The sequence below is a fragment of the Thunnus thynnus genome, chromosome 22 (genome assembly GCF_963924715.1).
Source record: "Thunnus thynnus chromosome 22, fThuThy2.1, whole genome shotgun sequence".
NCBI classification, from domain to species: Eukaryota; Metazoa; Chordata; class Actinopteri; order Scombriformes; family Scombridae; genus Thunnus; species Thunnus thynnus.
The window spans coordinates 24,254,056-24,273,801 of record NC_089538.1 but is presented as its reverse complement, the minus strand read 5'-3'; the positions used below and the strand labels follow the sequence as shown (position 1 = coordinate 24,273,801).

The following is a 19,746-nucleotide window of genomic DNA, read 5'->3' as shown; positions in this document are numbered from 1 at the left end:
CAAAAAAAACATTAATAATTGCTGTAGTTACTATTTATGATCAAATTGTCAGCTAAACATTTCATTCATACGTTCAGTATCAACATTTTTGCAACTTGCCAAATAAGGCCATTAATAGATAAAATATAATTCAGCTGGCATTATTTTACTAGCAAAATGTATTTACTGTTGCAATTCAGTCGCTGATGTAATTTCTAGACAGGATTGAAGAAGAAAAAAGTATTGTCTAATATGCACATATTTGGATGTAAATGTGTATTAAGTTCTTTTTTCAGTCTTCTATATATTAAATATTATATTTTATTATATTAAATTCATATTCATCTTATTTGTCTTTGTGTACACTAAAATAATTGTGAAACAAACACTTCATATTGGACATGCAAGCTTTATTGTATAATATTCATTGAATGTGGCATTTAGACATTTCATACATCTTTATAACATCAGCTACATATGTTGTATCATATACGATACAGTATATGTAGCTGATACATATACATATACTGCTCTATTATTCTCTGGAATCTGCATATGTCAGCTAAAATGGCTGTTGTTAAGAAAATTGGACTCATTGTGACACGTTTCATTTCAGCTAAGAAACAGCCATAAACATCAAAAGCAGTTTTATTATGTTGTTGCACTTCCTCCTGGTCATGTTACTCTCATAATTTTGCTTTTATCATCTCAGATTTAATTGTCTTTAGCAATATTAATTACATATATGACATTGAGTTTTTATTCATACTAAGCATTTAATGCTTAGACTAAATTCTCCACACCCTACAGCTCGTCTCGGTGTTGAGTTCTAGCTGACTCTTTGTGCGCCTCTTTGTTAATGTTTGTAGCGGCCCTGACTGCAGATTTCATAGATGTCTCGATCCAAGCGTGAGGGAAGGCTGTGTGTTCGCCAGCAAAGTGCACCCTGCCCTCCCTCCTGAAGAGCTCCTTAGCATACTCCAAGTGTTGGTAGGGTGTGAAGAGAGCGAAGGCACCCAAGCTGTAAGGATCAAGGCTCCACTTCTTCACTACGACTCCCGTGCAGAGAGACCTGAGAGACCTGATGGGCTTGCCGTGGATCTTTGCCAAATCTCTCAGAGCCAGTTCTTTCAGCTCTTCATCGCTCGCACCTAGGAAGAGGAGGGAGTCGTCAGACCAGGTGTAAGACGCTAGGAGGACACCGATGTTCTCATTTCTCGGGAAACTGTGGCTGGGGTAGTAGATGAAACGAGAGGGCCGATCGGTGATGCTCTTGCCTCCTTTGATGCCATCCTCCTCCCAGAACTTCTCACTGAAAGTGAGGAGGACTTTAGTGGAGCTGTCGTAGTGGACTGCCCTCAGGGCCTCCATCTTTCTGATGGAGAGAGGTGGATCAAAGTCCATGAAGAGGGCTGCTTTGGCTGTGGTTGTTACCAGAACAACGTCAGCAGGAAGGTCTGTCAGAGAGGACTCTTGGGGTGTTTGGTACGACACGATTACACCTTTATGTGACTGCCTGATGTGTTTGACTTTGGAGTTGAAGAGGATGGGGACATCGAGGACAGTAAGAAAAGCTTTCGGGAGAAGATCTGACCCACCAGTCACTTCATCGTACCTTAAAAACAAAAAGAAAAATGTCTATTCTTATTGCATTCATGCAGTGAAACAATTGAATTGGCAATTTTTCAACCAGCATGACAGTAAGCAATCTGCAAAGCAGATGGGGAAGAAGAAAGTAGTTTTAAAAGTCTGGGATACTGATTTTAAATAGAGCTTTTAACACAAGATAAGAGAAAATAGTGTATTGTTATTATTCCTGTGAAGTTTTAAAGATGGTTAAATTCAAAGTCTGTTACACCAGTAATCGAGAACATAATCTCCATCAGCCATTGCCTTTATTTTCTGCTTCATATTGTCAAGAAATCTAAGCAATAAAGTTCAACTTATGTCTTGTTACAGAATTTAGCAATGCAATATGTGCTAATCCTAGCATCCATCACCACAATGAAGGTAAGCTAAGCTAAATGTAGCCTAACCATGACTGGGGGTCAATAAAGTCTGTTTTACTGTTGCCTGATGGTTTTAATTAGTGAAACAGACCCCAAATGTACTTAATTTGACTTTTAAGTTGGATGATTTAAACTTTCTGGTCTCCTTTAGAAATCAATGAACACATGTTCAGATAAAAGGGAAAACAAAACTGGTGTAAGATCTTTTAAGGGACAACTGTGAATATAAAAACATTTATAATCGTATCGCATGACTTTTTATATCTGTCACTGTTTCTGGCTGAAGGATTTAATTTTTAACAGCTCAGGCTGCACAATTTCCACATAAAGAGTGACTCATTTTGACCTGGCATCAATGTGGGACTCCAGGCCTTACCTGACGTTGTCACTGATGTCGGTCTGGTCGTAGATCATCTCACTCAGCGCTGTGTACATGAGGCTCTGTTCATTCAGCAGGTCTCCGATCATCCTCACCGCTTCTGGACTCAAATCACCTTCTTCTTTCAGATACTCCTGTCAAACATATATTTTCCACATTGCTCAGTTTAAGCAAAATTTGCCAAAACGTCATCGCTAACTGAAATGTTTTCACTTGTCATGTTTTCAAAAATCAGGGATTGTATCTGACACTCTTCTGGAGACGGTTACCAATTAGTTTAACAGCTTCATCATGGTTTTGGTTTTGCTCTCTCTGGCCAGCTCACTCCACCAGAACCATTTGACAGTTTGTGCAATATTTTGCTTCAGAATGAAATATAAAAACTGTTTCTGTCTTCTCTTGTCTAGTTTTAGAAAGTTTGTCTCATGTTATCTTTTTAAACCTATTGGCTTGGTTTACTCCTCCAGGCCACATTATGTGACTCGCTATCATAAAATAATAAGATATGTGCAAGAAAACCTGCTCTTTACACATAACCATTTCCTCATGACAGTTAACCATTAGTTGACTGTTTTTAATGATAAACAGTTGGATATGGCACGCTCAATTCATCCTATTTGTAATAGACTAAAACAGTCATTCACATATGTGTGCTCATTTCACAATACTTCATGAGATCTCCTACTTTCACAGAATAGTGGTCGTATTTTTCCAGTGCAGCTTTGCAGCCGTGAGCTTCCACTTCATCTTTCACCTACAAAAGAAAAGAAAAAGGTCACTTGTATGCCCATATAGAGGAAGTTAACTGTGGCATCCATTGAGACCAATGTAGAAGAGAAACAGACCAAACCTGAAACAGAAAGCAAACCAGTGGCAGCTCTTGGGGATTTGGCCCATGACCAACAAACTAGTAGCATGGCTAAAGGGGTGGCAGAGTATTCAACAACGGTAACAGAATTTGATAAAGAGTTTTGGTCCCAAGAGGATAATTTGCTTTGGTGATTGCCTGACTAAGATGCTAAATGCTACATGTTACCATCTGTACATGTCAAATTGCTACTTGGTAAACAGTAAGACCAACATGATTAATGGATTTGCTTTTGGAGAAGTACATCCACATGACCGTCTTGTAGAGTTCAATTTTGGTGAACTTTGAATATGTAAAAAAAAAACTTACCCTAAAAACACACACCTATTCCAGTGAGGTGCTAGCTTGCAGGCACACTCATAACTCAAATACATTTATTTTAACAAATGAAGATCAACGTTTCTGCAAACTTCCTATTTTTTGAATGTTGAATTTGTGCCACTGACCAACTGCAAACTGTCGTGGAGGAACAGAGACCCAGAGACCCCAAAATTAAGGAAGCTACCATATTAGTGGCGTAGCACCACCCAGATTTATGAGAACTTACTTGGCTGGACAGTTCTTTTATTCGACAAAAGATATTTCAATACCACCTATTTCACAAATGTCACAAATTTCACAACTTTGTGCAACTTTCTGGGGTGACCAGACACTCCCTCTTACCTTCTGCAAACTTTGCTGTAGAAGCTCATCTGCTGACTTCCCTCTTTCACTTTCCCACAAGTTATACTTTAGGACATCAGGGTTTGTTTCCACCAGATTTGTCCTCTTACGCTGCCCGTTAACCAGGTAAAAGGTCTTGCCATCGTTCATGACGAACTCATTCAGCTTCACCCCCAGCTTTTCGATAAACCAGTGGACGATGCTGTTGAAGAACAAGGTGATGGTGTTGGAGTTAACTTTTGGTTGGGAGAAGATGGTTTGTTATTGCATAATACAGTACAGTAAATCCCGTAAACCCACCGATGAAAACTTGGGATCCTCATGGCTCCCAGTTCAGCATACCAGCCCTCTTTTTCATTCCTGTAGGTCTCCACACGTCCTCCAACGCGATCACTAGCCTCTAATATGGTTACCTTGTTCAGACAGATAAATACACAGATTCAAATATGCCACTGTAGCTGTTACTCTTGCTTTTACTGCATTACTACTAGTACTCTTACTGATACTACAGCTACTACTGTTTCTGATACCGTAACCAATACTACTACTTCTACTACCACTATTAAAAGTAACTCATAATTTGGTTTTGATCCAAACTTAAATTTCCCTAAAATAAAAGTGACTTCCTCTCTAAAAAAATACGTTTGAAAAGACTGTCTCCACGGTGGTTTCAAAGTCGCCAGGACATGTTTTGAGTTGTTTTGCAGACATTTTTCATGTTTTACAAGCACATTGAATACATGTTTGTAGCTCATTTAGACGTGGTTCCAAATGTTTTATGGCTAGATTTCAATATGAAAACCTTAAGTCGCCTGTTACGTTCTCTAAAATTTCTAATTTTAAATGTCCATAACTTATATTTTTGTCAGATGATGTTGTGATCATAAAATAATGATTTTATCTGCTGGTACAGGTAGTATTCTCTTACAGTGATTACAAAAACTAGGGCATTCGTAGTCAATTGCCAATAAATACAAGCATTTATATACATTGACAAGTGAATTTTTGACGCTTCAGAGACAAGAAAAGAAAAGAGCCATGAATATGTTGCAAGCGAGACGCCCTGGTGAGGGAGGCGGTGGACATCAGGTCTCATATAAGGTAACAGCATGTTGAATGTACCGTGTGTCCTGCATCTTGCAATAACTTGGCAGCCGTCAGTCCGGCCATGCCAGCTCCAACAATAACCACATGATGAGAGGTGTTTATGTGTGGAAGGCCGGACTCCACAGTCTGCAGCAGCTCGTCATAGTCTTTGTCTTCCAGACAATCAGCCAGATGTTCCTTCAGGCTGACAGCAGCAGCGCGGCTGTGGTACAATGTGAGCAGCAGCACACTGACTACAGCTGGAAACACACAAAGATGAAAATCACACTTCAAAAAGGAACTCACTGAAATATTTTCAGTGCAGTTATTAACCTCGGGATACTGGATTGAGCCTACTTGCTCTCTGTCCTGCAGGACTGAGGTCACCTAAGTGATACGTTTATTGAGCCAAAGTCTAGTTGAGTAACCAGAGATTACACTCTTCATTGTACGTGGCCTGTTTTGTTGTTGTTGTTGTTGTTGTTGTTTGTTTTCAGAAAACAGCTTTCCTTCTTCACATTTAAAGACATTTAGCTGGTGCTATTGTAAAAAAGAGAATTGAAGTGAAGAAATTTCATTTTTTTTTTTTTTTTTTAAACATTGACAGGTATACAGTTCCTGACAGATTTGACAGATGACACAATGCATTGAAAATAAAACATCTACTGTCCCCACACCAGACCACAGAGTCCTGCTGTTATCGTCTGAAAACAATCAGGTACTACGTAAGTTGTAAAAGGACTCCAAACTTTATAAAACTGAAAAGGCTCCTCTTTTAAATACAAGCACAGAGGAGGAAGAGTTTTAATGGATTAGGAAGAATGCATGATGAAGGAGAAATGTTCACTGTTTGACTGGTTATGTCACTGATTTCTTTAAGAACATCTTTCCAGAATTTGTGAATATATACACATTGTAGTAAACGGTGAACCTTTCGTGCCCTCTATAATCTTGCACAAAAGTTTCAGTTCTGAAAATCACAGACAGAAGTACGTTCAAATCTGCTTGTGTTAAGTCCAATAAAAACAGCCTCATTTCATCATACAGTGTATGATGAAATTTGTGTCACAAAGTGTACAAAAATAAATCTGCAGAAAAGCAGAACTGAAATATTGATCACAGACAGAGACGATCAAGGAACTCACTAGAGTATGTGGAATTTCAGTAAAAAGTCTTATTACAGTTTAAGACAACACCCTTCTTCATTAAGACACATAGTGAGAGTTGCTCAGTATACTGGGACTCATTGCCTTGGCACATTTATTAACAAACTGGATCTGATTGACAATTCCAATAACACATGATCACCAAATAAATTGGTTTAAAGAGAGTTAAAGTTTGTAAGAAAATACTCACAAAATTTCCATTTCACCACATGCAGATTCATCGCAAATGATTCTTCTTTCCCTTTTGGTGACATCAAGAGGAAGAGGAAAAATACATAGATAAAATGTTTGAATCCTGGAAAGTCCCGACTTCTCTGTCTGACTAAAACATCCGTACATTTAGTTCCTCAGAAGAATGTAATGACGTTATTCTGATGTAAATCATTTCTTTTAAGAAGTACGATATTTTACAAAATCATCTTCTACACAGTAAAATTATGAAAAAATGTATAGTTATGACGATAAATATTTTAAAAAATTACATTTTGGTTTTTGGTATATGCCAAATGCACAGTATTGAAAATTTGACTTATAACTTTTAACATTTTCATTTTTCAGAACTTGCTGCTCTGCTGTTTCTGGTCTGATTTTTTCGTCTCTTTTTACATTTCAATTTGCAGCATCTATTCTTTGCTTGCATTATGACACTTTGATATATATCACATTCATGTTGCATTTGGTTTTGTTGTTACAATTTCCTCATAATGATCCAGTTTTACTGTCTTCTACTGTTTGTTGTATTCATGAAATATTTCAGAAATTAACTCTGACTCAAAACATTCAGTGTGAGATTTTAATGACAGACATAGAGGCTTAAATATCAGATGAAATGACTGATTCTTACCTGTTGAGGAGCTTAAACGTCAAAATCTGCTATTTCAGTAACCACAAGTAAAATCGCGCTCTCTTATATACTTTCCATCAGTGCTGGAATTTCATTGTTTCTCTCCTGACTAGCATGACTTCCTCTCTTTATCTGTAATCAGGGTTTGGTCCTCGTATTCAGTAAACACCAGTTCCTTGAAATCAACAGTCAGGTTTCATTTTACGAGGGAAAAGTTTAATATTACTCAACACCATTATCGAGAAGAATTACTGTTACTTTATGGTGACCCTGCCAAAGCTGTTAAATAGATGCAAATCATTCATTTTGGATTTCATTTGCTAATCACATGATTGTCACTCAGACATGTTTTCAGTTTGTGTCAGATGAGGGTGTGGATCCTCCAGCACTTCACTGGCAATGAGCAACTAAGCCAAAGTAAACAAGCAGACCAATTCTGTCGAAGAGGCAGAGTTATTTCAAGCAGGTCAGACGTATTAAAATGTTGATACCTGATGCATGTTATGAAAGACATACATAGATACACAGTTTATCAGTCGCATCTGAATATGGAGGAACACTGATTTGTTAGATGAAATCTAAGTTTTGGATAACTGTGGGGCTGTGGGAGGAGGCTCTATTACATTAGTCTAAAACTGCACCTAACGCCTCAGCAAATAACCAGGTATCCATGGAGGGTTGAATCAAGGGCAACTAGACTTGATTATAGATACTTGAAGATGTTTCGCCTCTCATTCATGGGGCTTCTGCAGTTCTAGCTGACTGGTAGGGAGTCTCAGGTATTTAAACTCTGTGGGGTTGTTATCAAGGTCATTGATACCACTTGGTTCGTTAGTTCTCCTGGCTGTTGTAACAGTCATTAAGAGTCATTGGAGTCACCTGAGGTCAAGTGTAAAAAACAGCCGTTGGAGTTGTCAGGATGCCAATATTTGATAAAAAACTGTGAGTTACTCAGAGATTTCTCATGATATGATGATGTTTGTTAAGTACACTGTCACAGACATGTCAACAAAACAATGAATGGTTGATCTAGTTCTTGAGAACTTCACAGAAACCGGTATTACAGAGAATACAATGAAGCCTCAGTTATCAAGAATTTTATATTGACAATGGATCAAATCCAAGACCGGATTAGCAATATGGCAAAGCAGGCAACTGTGTAAGGCCCTCAGGGTGCCAAATGCTTTGTAGTAATTTGATTAAGAGTCCTGAGTTTTTACTTATAACATATTTTTTACTTGCTTTTTCTACTTATTCTTTAAGTAAAACAGGTTTGGATCAATTAGACGAAATTGTGAGAAAACTTGGAGGAGATGGAGGAGAAATGGTTTCTAAATAATTGCCAGTTTTTTTTCAGATGTTAAAACTTTACTCTGTTTTAATAATATATATAAATATATATAAAATAATATCAACACTACGATGCACTTATTAGCTTTTTTCAAGCAATTTCAACTGCATCTCAGAGCTGGTAAATACAGCTTTTATCTCTTAACACCAGGAAAGACACAGTAACGCTGGTTTATAGTATCCTCACAAACAAGAACAGGCAGAAAAAAAAAAAATGTTTCTTCTAAAATGTAAGTACAGAGTTTGATGAAAGACTTCTTTCCAACATCACTGACACTTCACAGACAATCTGTCAGCTCCCACATGTGTCTAATGCTTCATGTTTGACTTTCACGGTTCGTTCAACACTTCCTCGGCTGCTGGATGAAGAAAGTATGAGGCGAGAGGGGCTTCTCTCCACTGTGGGGAACACTTTGCTTGTGCCTCATACTCACCGCTGTCTCTGGAAAGTCATGGCCAGAAGTATGCCAACATGTAACGTTCTGTTGGAGGTGGCGACAGACCTGCTGCTCAGTTTATCAGCCCTCTTTGTCTCCTTCTGTGGAGTCCCATGGGTGCCAGCTTTTTTTGGCAACCTGTTTACCTCCAGCCTTCACTGCTGGAGGGTGTCCAGCTTTCAGCAGAGGAGTGTCCTTATCATGGCAGATTTAGAGAGTTGCACCATGTTTAAAAGTTTCGAGAGAAAAAGCAAATAAAGCACTGAGGGCCTTGATCAGCAAATATATTAGTGTATTAGAATAAACATATGTGCGAGCTACTTGAAAACAGGGAGGTCTCTGTTAAGTTGTATGTTTTTCGTGACTGATGGGAGGATTCTTGAACTCTGTGTGTCATTCCAGCAGTTGAACAGTGGAAAAACAGGAATCACCAGTGGTGGAAAGTAACTAAGTCCATTTATTCCTGTACTGTACTTAAGTACAATTTTGAGGCACATCTATTTTACTTGAGTATTTGCATCTGATGCTCCACTACATTTCAGAGGGAAGTATTTTTCAGATTAAGATTCTACACCAAATAACATATTTTAATATTCTAACTGTTGTTTAAATTGTCTGCTCTTTTCTTTTTTATATAAAATTGTTATGCACTTTGAACTGCGTTAGTGTGTGAAAGGTGCTATATAAATAGTTTTTTTATTATTATGATAAAAAACATATAATATGATGCAGTACTATTATCATTAATCTACCCAATGTGTCTAAAATTGGCTCCACAGTGATGAACTACAACATTAAAATGCTATTACATGTATGTGTTAATGATAAAAACAAACAATATAATATACTACGTATGATATATAACACTCTAAAAGAAGCCAGTCTGCATAATGAGAACTTTTACTTTTAATACTTTACATACAGATTGCTGATAATACTTCTGTACTTCTGCTTAAGTAACATTAACAAGGATCTGAATACTTCTTCCACCACTGGGAGTCAGTCAGAGCTACAAAAACCAAAAACTGAAACTTTTGATTGAACTTAATAATTTACCTCCTGTGACATTAAAGGCCAATATTTTCTCAATACAGCAAGTAAGCTACATATGAACTGACCACAGAGATGACACTGTATATGTATGGCTAATTATTTATGCATTATGTTTTAAATGGGATGTTGTCCCAGGGTACATCATAGATTTTTCACAGATTTTGGCACCTCTAGAGGACTGAATTACTGGACTTTCTCTGGAAAAAGAAAAAAGAACTTCTGTTGTAATGAACACTACACTTGACATGATTCTAGGGTCTATGTTTAGCTGCCATTCTCCACCAGTCCTCCAGAGACCCTCAAACTTTTCCCCTTGTTTGTTTGGACTGGACTGTGTGGGCTTATTCTGAGTTGGACTTTTGAAAGACTATCTGACATGATTTTACTTTAGTTGCCTTTATTGGGCCCGAGCCCAAAGGGCGAAGGCCCACTTGTATTTCATGTGTTTCTTTCTTCTTTCTTTATCATTCTGCCACCTAAACCTTAAATTTGATCCCCTAAACATGCTCAAAAACCCCCAAAGTGCCAAAATGTGCTCTCTAGCACCACCTTGGTCACTAATATGGCGGCCCGTATTAATGTCATAGAGAGATCAAACCAAAACTCAATTATTTGTCTCATCAAGACCTACAAATCATACACTGACACCCCCGACCTAAATCCAACAGGAAGTCAACAATTAGCCTGTCAATGTAAGACTTTGCCTCAATTTTGGCCTCCGAACAAACGCTATCTCCTCTGAGGGCGTTAATGGTATCAGCTTCAAACTTGAATATATGACTTACGACACTGCTGAAAAAAAGTTCTTAAAAACTTTGTAATACCTTGAGCAGTTTGGATTTTATAAACCCTGAAAGCATGGACTAAGGCTTCTGACATCTAAACTATAAGTCTGACCACTTTCAAACCTGTATCAATGGATTCCCCACAAAATTTCCTATTAAAAATATGATTTGTAATGTAAGATTTGGCCAAAGTCATGGGATTTATGAGAAGATTTCACAAGAAGAGTGACATTCTCCTCTACATTACATTACATACAAACTTTGTATGAAGTTTGGTGTTATTATCATTTATTTTACAATAATTATAGGTCTTATATATATAATTGAGTAGTGGGGATGACCTATGAGGGGAAGGGAAAAAATAGAGTGAGGGTGACGGTTTAGTGATAAAGTGCTGCAGAAAAATACCATCAAAACTAAAATTTGTAGCTCTGTACTGCAGTTTTTCCTTTATTAGGGCCCGAGCACCTAGCGGTTCACTCACACTCTCCATTTAAATATATGAGTATTTTTCTGTGTCCAGCTGCAGTTACTTATTGTCTCTACACACCTGACAGTACACATGTCAATCAAACTTTGACCAGGTCATGTGGGTTAAAAGTCTTTACTTTTCTAAAAATAGACTTGATGAAAATTAGGAAATTAATTTGTTTTACACACAAACTCATCAAGAGTTTTCAATTTACTAATTGAAATTCAAGTGAATGGGCCCAAAACTTGCATAATTTTGATGACACAGGTTTGAGCAAGACAGACATGTCTCACCCAGCAGAAAATTCTCATCCTCACACCGTTGAGATTTGATGTTTCGCCATGACAGATGAAGTTGCTAAACTTTATTGTAAATGCTCCAGTCTGCACCAAACTTCTCCCGGCCTGAACACGTCTACATGACAATATTCCATCAGTGATGCAAACTGGCTGAATGTCGCCCCCTATGATTTTTCAGGGAAGCAGCCCCAGCAGCAGGCAAAATAGTGGACAAAGGAAGTGATGTTTATCTCCTTCTTGCATTGTCTGAAAACAGCCCGGGTCTGAAGACATCTACTTGCCCGTGACAGAAGCCCTTTGATTGCACCGCAGCCCGACATGTATGGAGGCGCGAGGGCCCGTTCAACGCTGCTTGCAGCTTTAATTAATCAGTTTGTTCTCTATGTCTTCCTGGTGTTTTTTCTCTGCCTCCCAGTCTGTCTCTTTGTGTGTGTGTAGTGTGTGTGTAGTGTGGGTGTTTATGTTGTCTTTGTTGGCTTTGCCCTTCACACCTGACATGCATTATTCTCATTAGACCTGCCCTGCTCCCAGAGTCTTCCCCAGCCAATCAACTCCCAGCCTGCCCTTCTGTCTAGTCACCTGTTCCACACTCCCTCACAAGTTCTGCCTGTTTTTATTTCCTGGTTTCCTTCATTCTTTTCTGTTTGTTCAGTCTTGTTCTGTATTCTGTTTTGTTCTGATCTGCATTTGGGTTCATTTCCTGCTACTCTCCATGACACACTTATAATGTAATAAAGTGACTGTACATGTAATGTTTTAACTGGATTTAGTGTTAAGTCATTCTCCAGACATGTTTTAACATAAAAACACTTTGTGTCTGATGTTGTTTTCCCACAAAAAAAGCTTGATTACCTGCTTAACATGTGTTTAAATTATATCATCTACTTCTCTTCTGTCATTGAAAATCAACACCAACAGTCCACAACCCAAAGATATTCAATTTACTGTCAGAGAGGACAAAAGAAACCAGGAAATATTCACATTTGAGAAGGTGGGACGAGAGAATTTTGACTTCTCAAAAAATGACTCAAAGCGATTAATCGATTTTCAGAATACTTGGCGATTAATTCAAATGTTGACGACTAATCGGTTCATTGACTAATATTTGTAGCTCTATTTACAGGTATGGAGTTATTTGTCAATAATGAAAATTAAACTTAAAGGGTCCCATGGGGATACAGGTTTCATTTATCATTGCATGCAAGACAAAGAGCAAAGAAATTATGTCTCCTGCTGTCTCTGTAGCTCTCACAAAAAACATAGACAAGCTCCACAGGTGCATGCTGGTCCTACACCTGCAATATGCTAAACAAACAAATAACTAGCAAAAGAAAATCATTCTACCTCTATGTTCCTGATATCTCATACTGTAGATGTGCTGAGCATTTATAAGAAGTCCACCTCTGCCCCCTGCTGTAAAGTCAGCAAACTACATGTGTTGAGGTTTTCATTTTCCCACAGAAATGAAAAGACATTTAAGAAAAAATAGAAAAGAAGCTCATATATGTAAAAAAAAAAAAAAAAGAAACAATAACTCCTTAATGACACAAAACTGCCTGAAATAATTTTTTGTTTGTTTTTGCTTTTAACATATAAATACAATCGCTTTTTATTGTAAGCAGTTTATTTTTATTCAAATGCCAACATTTCCTACATTATATTACATTATATGTGTACATAATTCCCTTTTTTAGACTATGCCACAGATTTATGGCATTTTCTACCAACACATATCAGGGAGGCCAATATTTCTACAACCTGATATTTTATCAGCTGCCTCTCTTCCTGTAAACCAGCCTCTGTTTTAAATGACCTATTTTTTTTCAGGTTTTATTGGCCCTCTATGGACTTTGTTTGTCTTTCTTCTTATCTGTTTTTATTGATCTTTGATGTGATTTTTGTCCTGCTGTCCTGACTTCGTCATTTAAAGCACTTATGAGCTGCAATCCTTGTATGAAACGCGCGATACAAATACAATTATTATTGTTATTATTATATTTTCTCACAGTATGCAGCAGTAGTTCTACATCCCACGGTGAAAACCACAGATGTCCAGTAAACAGTAGGCTCAGCGTTTATTGCAGCTGACCGGAAGCTGCATCTCCCCCGTTCCTCGGAAATTGACCGCGCAGCTCCTGCAGAAGAAGAGAGACACACGACAGGTATGAGGAAGAAATGCTCGTAAACAGCGTGTATCATGTGTTCGACTTAGACTTTATATGGATTTATAGTGTTTGTTTGTTTTTTTATGTAAAAGAAGAAAGAAATACACACAAAAAATCACGTTTGGTGGTCTTCTCTCAGCCACAGATGTTTCACGTTTCTACTGTCGCATATCTAGATTTCTTTTTTTTAATGCGTAGCAATGTTTCAAAATATACATTGTGTAAGAAATTATACAGCAAATATATTTTAGCCATTGTACATTTTGACGTTTAAAAATCAAAGTGTCTTCTCTCAATCGATACATTTCATATATTTTCTTTTTTCTTTTTTCTCAGTTATAGATGAAAGTGAAACTAAACTCTCGTGCACAATCGCGTGTAATATTTAAGGACACAGAGTGCACACAGAGGAGGAGAGGTTTATTTTAATCGTATAAGTGTTAAACACAATAAGTATTAGACGTCACTCAAAGTCAAATCAAACGTTTGGATTCACGTGGTTTGATTTATCTGCTGTACATGAGTTTGAACGTGTAGCTGAGCGACCAGCAGGGGGCGCAGTGGAGCAAGTTCATGCATATTAATATCAGTATAGTAATATTAATATCATATATCTAAAGTTTAAAGGTGAAAAACTCCTCTCTGACACCTGTCATACAGCTGTACATTCATTTTGTATCTTTAACAGTAATAAAAACAGTAATAATAATGTTTCAGTCACACACACACACACACACACACATATATATATATATATATATATATATATAAAACTTTTCTTCTGACCATATTATAACTCGATATGTAGAAAAGTTTTACCTTTCTCACAAACTGGATTTGCACATTTATTGAAGGTAACAAAAATAAACAGAAATAAACATAAATAATTATTGTTACACTGAGTAAGGAGGTTTTTCATGTTTTTTATGTTATAAGAGTGATGCATTAACAAAGATATATTCCTTTGTGTGACAAAAAGTCATTCAGAGTCAAAGAAATGTGCAGTATGTTATACTACACGGCTGAATTAGACCCCAGAGAGGTCAACTTTACTCTTAATTAGAGCTGCAACGATTAATTGATTAGCTGATCGACAGAGAATTATTTGACAACTATTTCAATAATCAATTCATTGTTTTGAGTCATTTTTTAAAGAAAAAATGTGCAAACTATTTGATTCCAGCTTCTCAAATGTGAATATTTTCTGGTTTCTTTAGTCCTCTGTGACAGTAAACTGAATATCTTTGGGTTGTGGACAAAACAAGACATTTGAAGACGTCATCTTGGGCTTTGAGAAACACTGATCGACATTTTTCACCGTTTCTGACATTTTATGGACCAAATGATTAATAGATTAATTGATAAAATAATTGTTAGTTGCTGCCCTAGTCTTAATAACAAATCATTTTATAATTAAATAACACAAATCCCATATATGGGATTTAGGAGGGAGGGTGCTTTGGTAGAAGTACTCTGATTACCAATCACAGATATAAATCCTGTCTAACTCTCTCTGAGACCCCAAATAGAACTTATGTGTGGACTTCTGAAACATGTCATCAGTTCAAAATCATGTTTACAAGCATTTCTCGTAAAAATAGGAAAAGTCATGAAGTATCAAGCTGATAAAACAATGATAATTATGTTTCTTGAGCTATTAAAGAGGTACGGGAGTCTCCAGGACCCTAAACTCAACAATGGAGTTAGGTGCTCTAAGTATTTGTCTTTATTAGCATCATCCTAAAGTTTTCCTGTTTTATTTCTATTTTCAGACCTCCAGGATGCTTCATATGAAGGTCAACCAGTGCCTCAACTTTCAGTCTGGTGCCTTCACTGTCTTGATTATTTACGTCGCCCTGATACACACATGTAAATGTAAATAACACACAGTAGTAACAGTCTGCTTTATGTTAACATGTGAATCTGTGAATCTGTTGATGTTATGCTGTATGTCATTCAAATGCAACGTTAGACGCCTTTGCTGCAGAAATCACAAACACAAACATATTTCTCCTCAGGTGAGTCTCAGGTGATTGGTCCATCTCAGCCAATAGTGGCAACAGTTGGTGATGATGTCATTTTTCCGTGCCACCTGCAATCTGCCATGAATGCCTTTGACATGACAGTGGAGTGGGCGCGACGTGACCTGAACCCCAGATTTGTCTTTGTGTGGCGTGACGGAGTGGAGCTGCAGAGTAAAAAGAATCCGTCCTACGAGGGAAGAACATCGGTGTTCATGGAGGAACTGAAACACGGAAACATTTCACTGAAACTCTCCAAAGTGAAACCTTCTGATGAGGGAACATACAGGTGAATCCTCTGTTAGGCTTGTTGTTGGTAAGTGAATATATTTTGTGTTTGTTTATATTCTTTTTGTATGGTTTTGTTAATACAAACATACATATATATATGTGTATATATGTATATGTATATATATATGGCTGCAACTAATGATTATTTTATTATTTTCACTATCGATTAATCTGCAGATTATTTTCTTGACAAATCAATTAATCATTAGTCCATGAAATGTAAAAAAAAAAAAAAGTGATAAAATGGTATTCACTATTTCTCAGAGCCCATGATGATGTCATCACTTTGTTTGTTTTGACTAACAGTCTAAAGCCTGAAGATATTCAATTTACTGTCAATATGACAAAGAAAAGCAGCAAATTGTCACATTTCAGAAACTGGAATCAAAGAACGTTTGGTATTTTTGCTTGAAAAATGACGAAAATGATTAATCGATTATCAAAATAGCTGTGGATTCATTTGCATCTCTCTCTCTCTCTCTCTCTCTCTCTCTCTCTCTCTCTCTCTCTCTCTATATATATATATATATATATATATACATACATATATATATATATATATATATATATATATATATATATATATATATATACCTCCCATGCAGATGATCAATGATTCAGTTCCTCTTCTGTGACCTGTGTGTGCGTCTGTGTGTGTTTGTGTGTTTTGTTAACAGGGTTTCAGTTGGTTTTCAGATTTAAAGATAATCAATCTTGTTTGATGATATCATTGATAGGAAATATCGTTGATACTGAACGTGAACAAGAATCAGTTAAGGTTATAACATCTAAACAGTTCTGTGTCTGATCTTCAAACCAAAACAAACAATGTCTGAATTTTATATTTTATTCTTAATCTGTTCATTTTGTCTCAGTCTAAGTTACAGATTTAGGTGCATTATGATTTCATACCAGTGAAGCTGTTTATGGACAAACTTTTGTTTTGTTTTCCAAACAGTTTTAAGTTTTACATGATATGAAACAAGCATCACACCATCAATAAACAAAAGGAAACATAGATACATGAAAGGAAATCACACAGAACATCATAAGAAAAACAAGGAAAAGTCATCTAGACCCAAACTAATACCACCCTGTTTATTTCACACATGGCTTCCATAGTTCAGGTCCATCATCATCATCATCATCATCATCATCCGTGTCACCTTTGACCTTAGTTCAACTGAGTGTGATGGACACGTTATACAATAATAATTCACACATTGATTAATCTGTGTTATATTGTTAATGTATGTTGCTATTTTCACAACCAATTCAACTTCATTACAGAAAAAACGACTCCAGCTCTACCAAAACCCTCAGAGTCTTTGACTCAGTGAACTGTAGAAGTGTTTCAGTGTTTCAGACAAGTTTCAACTCCAGTTACAGTAGAAGACTGTAACCTAACAAAATAGATGTAGAAATAACTTACATTATATTGTGCAACCTTAGGCTAGAGATGTAATAAATGTAATAATAATGATCTTTATTTGTAAGGTACTTTTCAAAATTGATTTACATGAGAGAAAAACAATTCAGCACAGTACAATTAAATCAAATTAGGACACTAAAAGTACAGAGAATTGATAAAATACCAAACAACAGCACAATTGTGTTCAGGTAAAAGGGGGAAATAATCAATACAACAGATAAACCATATTGAAACTAATTAAAAAAACATCAGAAAAAAGCTTTAAAAAATAAGTTTTAAGAAGAGATTTTACTGATTCTTCAAGATGACGGTTACTACAGTGTTATAGGTGGCAAGCTAGTTAGCATGCTAACAGGTTACCTCAGAGCAAGAGAACAGAACTGTGTATGAAACTGATGTTAATCTCTAAAATCTTTTCATCATCAGGTTCTGTCTCCTCACCTGTCATAAATATGACCACAAACAGCAGTGTGGTGTTACAGTGTGAGTCTAAAGGCTGGTATCCAGAGCCTGAGGTGTTTTGGTTGGACAGTGAGGGAAACCTCCTCTCTGCTGGACCTACAGAGACAGTCAGAGGTCCTGATGACCTCTATACTGTCAGCAGCAGAGTGACTGTAGAGAAGAGACACAACAACAGCGTCACCTGTAGAGTCCAACAGAACAACATCAGCCAGATCAGAGAGACACACATTATTGTTCCAGGTAGAGATTAAATTAAAACGATTATATTCTCAGCTGTGATTATATCTCATATATAAATACATTTCTGTTTTGTATTTTATCATTTCAGATGATTTCTTCCAGGTCCAGGGCCGGTCTGGTTCTAGTTCCAGCTCTAGTTCGTCTGTTCCTGCCATCATTGGTGTGATTGTTGGGTTCATCTTAATTCTTGCAGTTGTCTTTGTCGTGTGGAAATGGAGACAAAACAAACTCAGTAAGTCTGTAACCTTTTTAAAATGACTTTCTGTCACACTTCCTTATTGTATTGAAATGGCAACTTACTTTAGTAAACATCCCCTTAGTGATCATATACCTGAAAACACATTTCTTGTTCTAAATGGTCCTTGTGTTATTTTGAAATGATGGTTCCACTTAAACTTTTCTTTAAATTTAAACACTACAACATCTCTTCTTTACACCTCTGTTGGGCTTTTGCAGCTCTTTACTCTTCATCTTCAGACATTTACAGGAAAGCAACTCAGAATGAACACAGAAAAAGTTGATGTAAACATTGTTTATTGTTTCTGCACAGAGAACAAGAAAAACCACGAGGATGAAGAAACACAGAGAGTGAGAGAGAAGAGCGACGATCCAGAACAAGAATCCCTGATAAAAAGAGAAACAGTGGACAAGAAGATCAAACCCTTAAGTGAAGAAACAAGACTTCAGTGTGAAACAGAGGAAGAAACAAACCAAAGAGAAACTAACAATGTTCTGGTCCAGAGACAAGAAGGAACACTGCAACAATCTGTTCATGAAGGAACAAACCTTCTTGTTCCAGTAAAAGTAGAACCAGACCAACTACTGGAAGAAGGAGGGACAGAAACTGGTTTGGACAAGACAGAAGAAGAGACAAACACTATACCAACAAGTGAAGAAGCAGGAGTTCCTCGTCCAGCAGAGAGAGAAACACAACAAGAGAAGTTCACTGAAGAAGAAAGGCTCCAACAGCAGGTCACGGTTGGAGAAGAAGCAGTGACAAACCTGGAGAACAGAGAAGAAGAGAGAAGATCTATAAATAATAAACCAGAAGATCAAGTTTTGAGGGACGAAAAAAGAGACCAAGAGCAGCTGATGGGACACAGACAGCAAGCAAATAATCTTGAAAAGAAAGAAGGAGAGAAGAAAATAAAATCTACAGGTGATGAAACAGAGAAAGAGGAAGAAAAACATGGAGAGACAGAACTGGACAAAGAGAGAGAAAGACTTCTGAAACAACTACAGACAAAAGAAAGAGATGAGAAGAAATTAGAAGAAAAGATTTCTAGATATGTGAGAAATATAAAGGAACTAAAGTTTTGCAGGCACTGTTTGCAGAGAGAGAGAGAGATGTTTTTCCTGTCTTGCAGTGTGAGTTTAAGCAATTGTGTGCATGTGTTTCTCAAAGTAGTGGTGGTAGTGAAGTACCCTGAAAAGTCCTCCTCACTCCCATCCTCCTGTGGGTTTCCCCAGCACCCTCCCCTGTACTGGTAATCCTGTCAATGTGGTAACTTTAAAATTATATAACATATTTTGTAATAAAGAAATCAAACTTTAATCTGGTCTTTATTGCAGCTTTTACTAACTAAAACAACTCTTGGCTCTTAAAATCTAAATAAATTTATTCTATTTTGAAACTTGAAACTCACATCTCTGCTCCTTTCCTTTATCAAAGAGCTTGTGTATCTGTTGGGTTGGGTGGTACCCAGTTATAATAAATCCTTCTCATCCAGCTTCATAAGGATTCA

At 37.0% G+C, this 19,746-nt stretch overlaps 2 protein-coding genes across 4 annotated transcripts; one reads left to right on the top strand and one right to left on the bottom strand.

Moving 5' to 3' along the window:
* Positions 1 to 390: 390 nt before the first annotated feature.
* LOC137174828 (L-amino-acid oxidase-like) lies at positions 391 to 7,330 on the bottom strand. Its single transcript, XM_067580312.1, has 8 exons — positions 6,995 to 7,330; positions 6,341 to 6,391; positions 5,021 to 5,244; positions 4,199 to 4,311; positions 3,899 to 4,100; positions 3,053 to 3,121; positions 2,365 to 2,501; positions 391 to 1,594 (listed from the first exon to the last, which is right to left on the bottom strand). Exons 2-8 carry the CDS (start codon positions 6,369 to 6,371, stop codon positions 784 to 786), a joined length of 1,587 nt encoding a protein of 528 aa, XP_067436413.1. The 5' UTR covers positions 6,372 to 6,391; positions 6,995 to 7,330; the 3' UTR covers positions 391 to 783.
* Positions 7,331 to 13,250: 5,920 nt separating this feature from the next.
* On the top strand, positions 13,251 to 19,556 carry LOC137174376 (trichohyalin-like). Of its 3 annotated transcripts, none has more exons than XM_067579613.1 (6): positions 13,259 to 13,552; positions 15,328 to 15,351; positions 15,574 to 15,892; positions 17,726 to 18,001; positions 18,090 to 18,233; positions 18,552 to 19,556. In XM_067579613.1, exons 3-6 carry the CDS (start codon positions 15,850 to 15,852, stop codon positions 19,490 to 19,492), a joined length of 1,404 nt encoding a protein of 467 aa, XP_067435714.1. In that variant the 5' UTR covers positions 13,259 to 13,552; positions 15,328 to 15,351; positions 15,574 to 15,849; the 3' UTR covers positions 19,493 to 19,556. The 3 variants fall into 3 exon arrangements, with proteins under 3 accessions (XP_067435715.1, XP_067435714.1, XP_067435713.1); XM_067579612.1 differs by having other exon boundaries at positions 15,328 to 15,430; XM_067579614.1 differs by lacking the exon at positions 18,090 to 18,233 and having other exon boundaries at positions 13,251 to 13,552; positions 15,328 to 15,430.
* Positions 19,557 to 19,746: the final 190 nt, after the last annotated feature.

Coding starts and splice junctions, on each gene's coding strand:
- LOC137174376 (XM_067579613.1), top strand. CDS start 15,850: ATGAGGGAACATACAGGTGAATCCTCTGTTAGGCTTGTTGTTG. Junction 15,893..17,725: donor CTCTGTTAGGCTTGTTGTTG/GTAAGTGAATAT, acceptor TTTCATCATCAG/GTTCTGTCTCCTCACCTGTC. Junction 18,234..18,551: donor ATGGAGACAAAACAAACTCA/GTAAGTCTGTAA, acceptor GTTTCTGCACAG/AGAACAAGAAAAACCACGAG.
- LOC137174828 (XM_067580312.1), bottom strand. CDS start 6,371: ATGAATCTGCATGTGGTGAAATGGAAATTTT. Junction 2,502..3,052: donor ACGACCACTATTCTGTGAAA/GTAGGAGATCTC, acceptor TATGTTTGACAG/GAGTATCTGAAAGAAGAAGG. Junction 1,595..2,364: donor GACATCAGTGACAACGTCAG/GTAAGGCCTGGA, acceptor TTTGTTTTTAAG/GTACGATGAAGTGACTGGTG.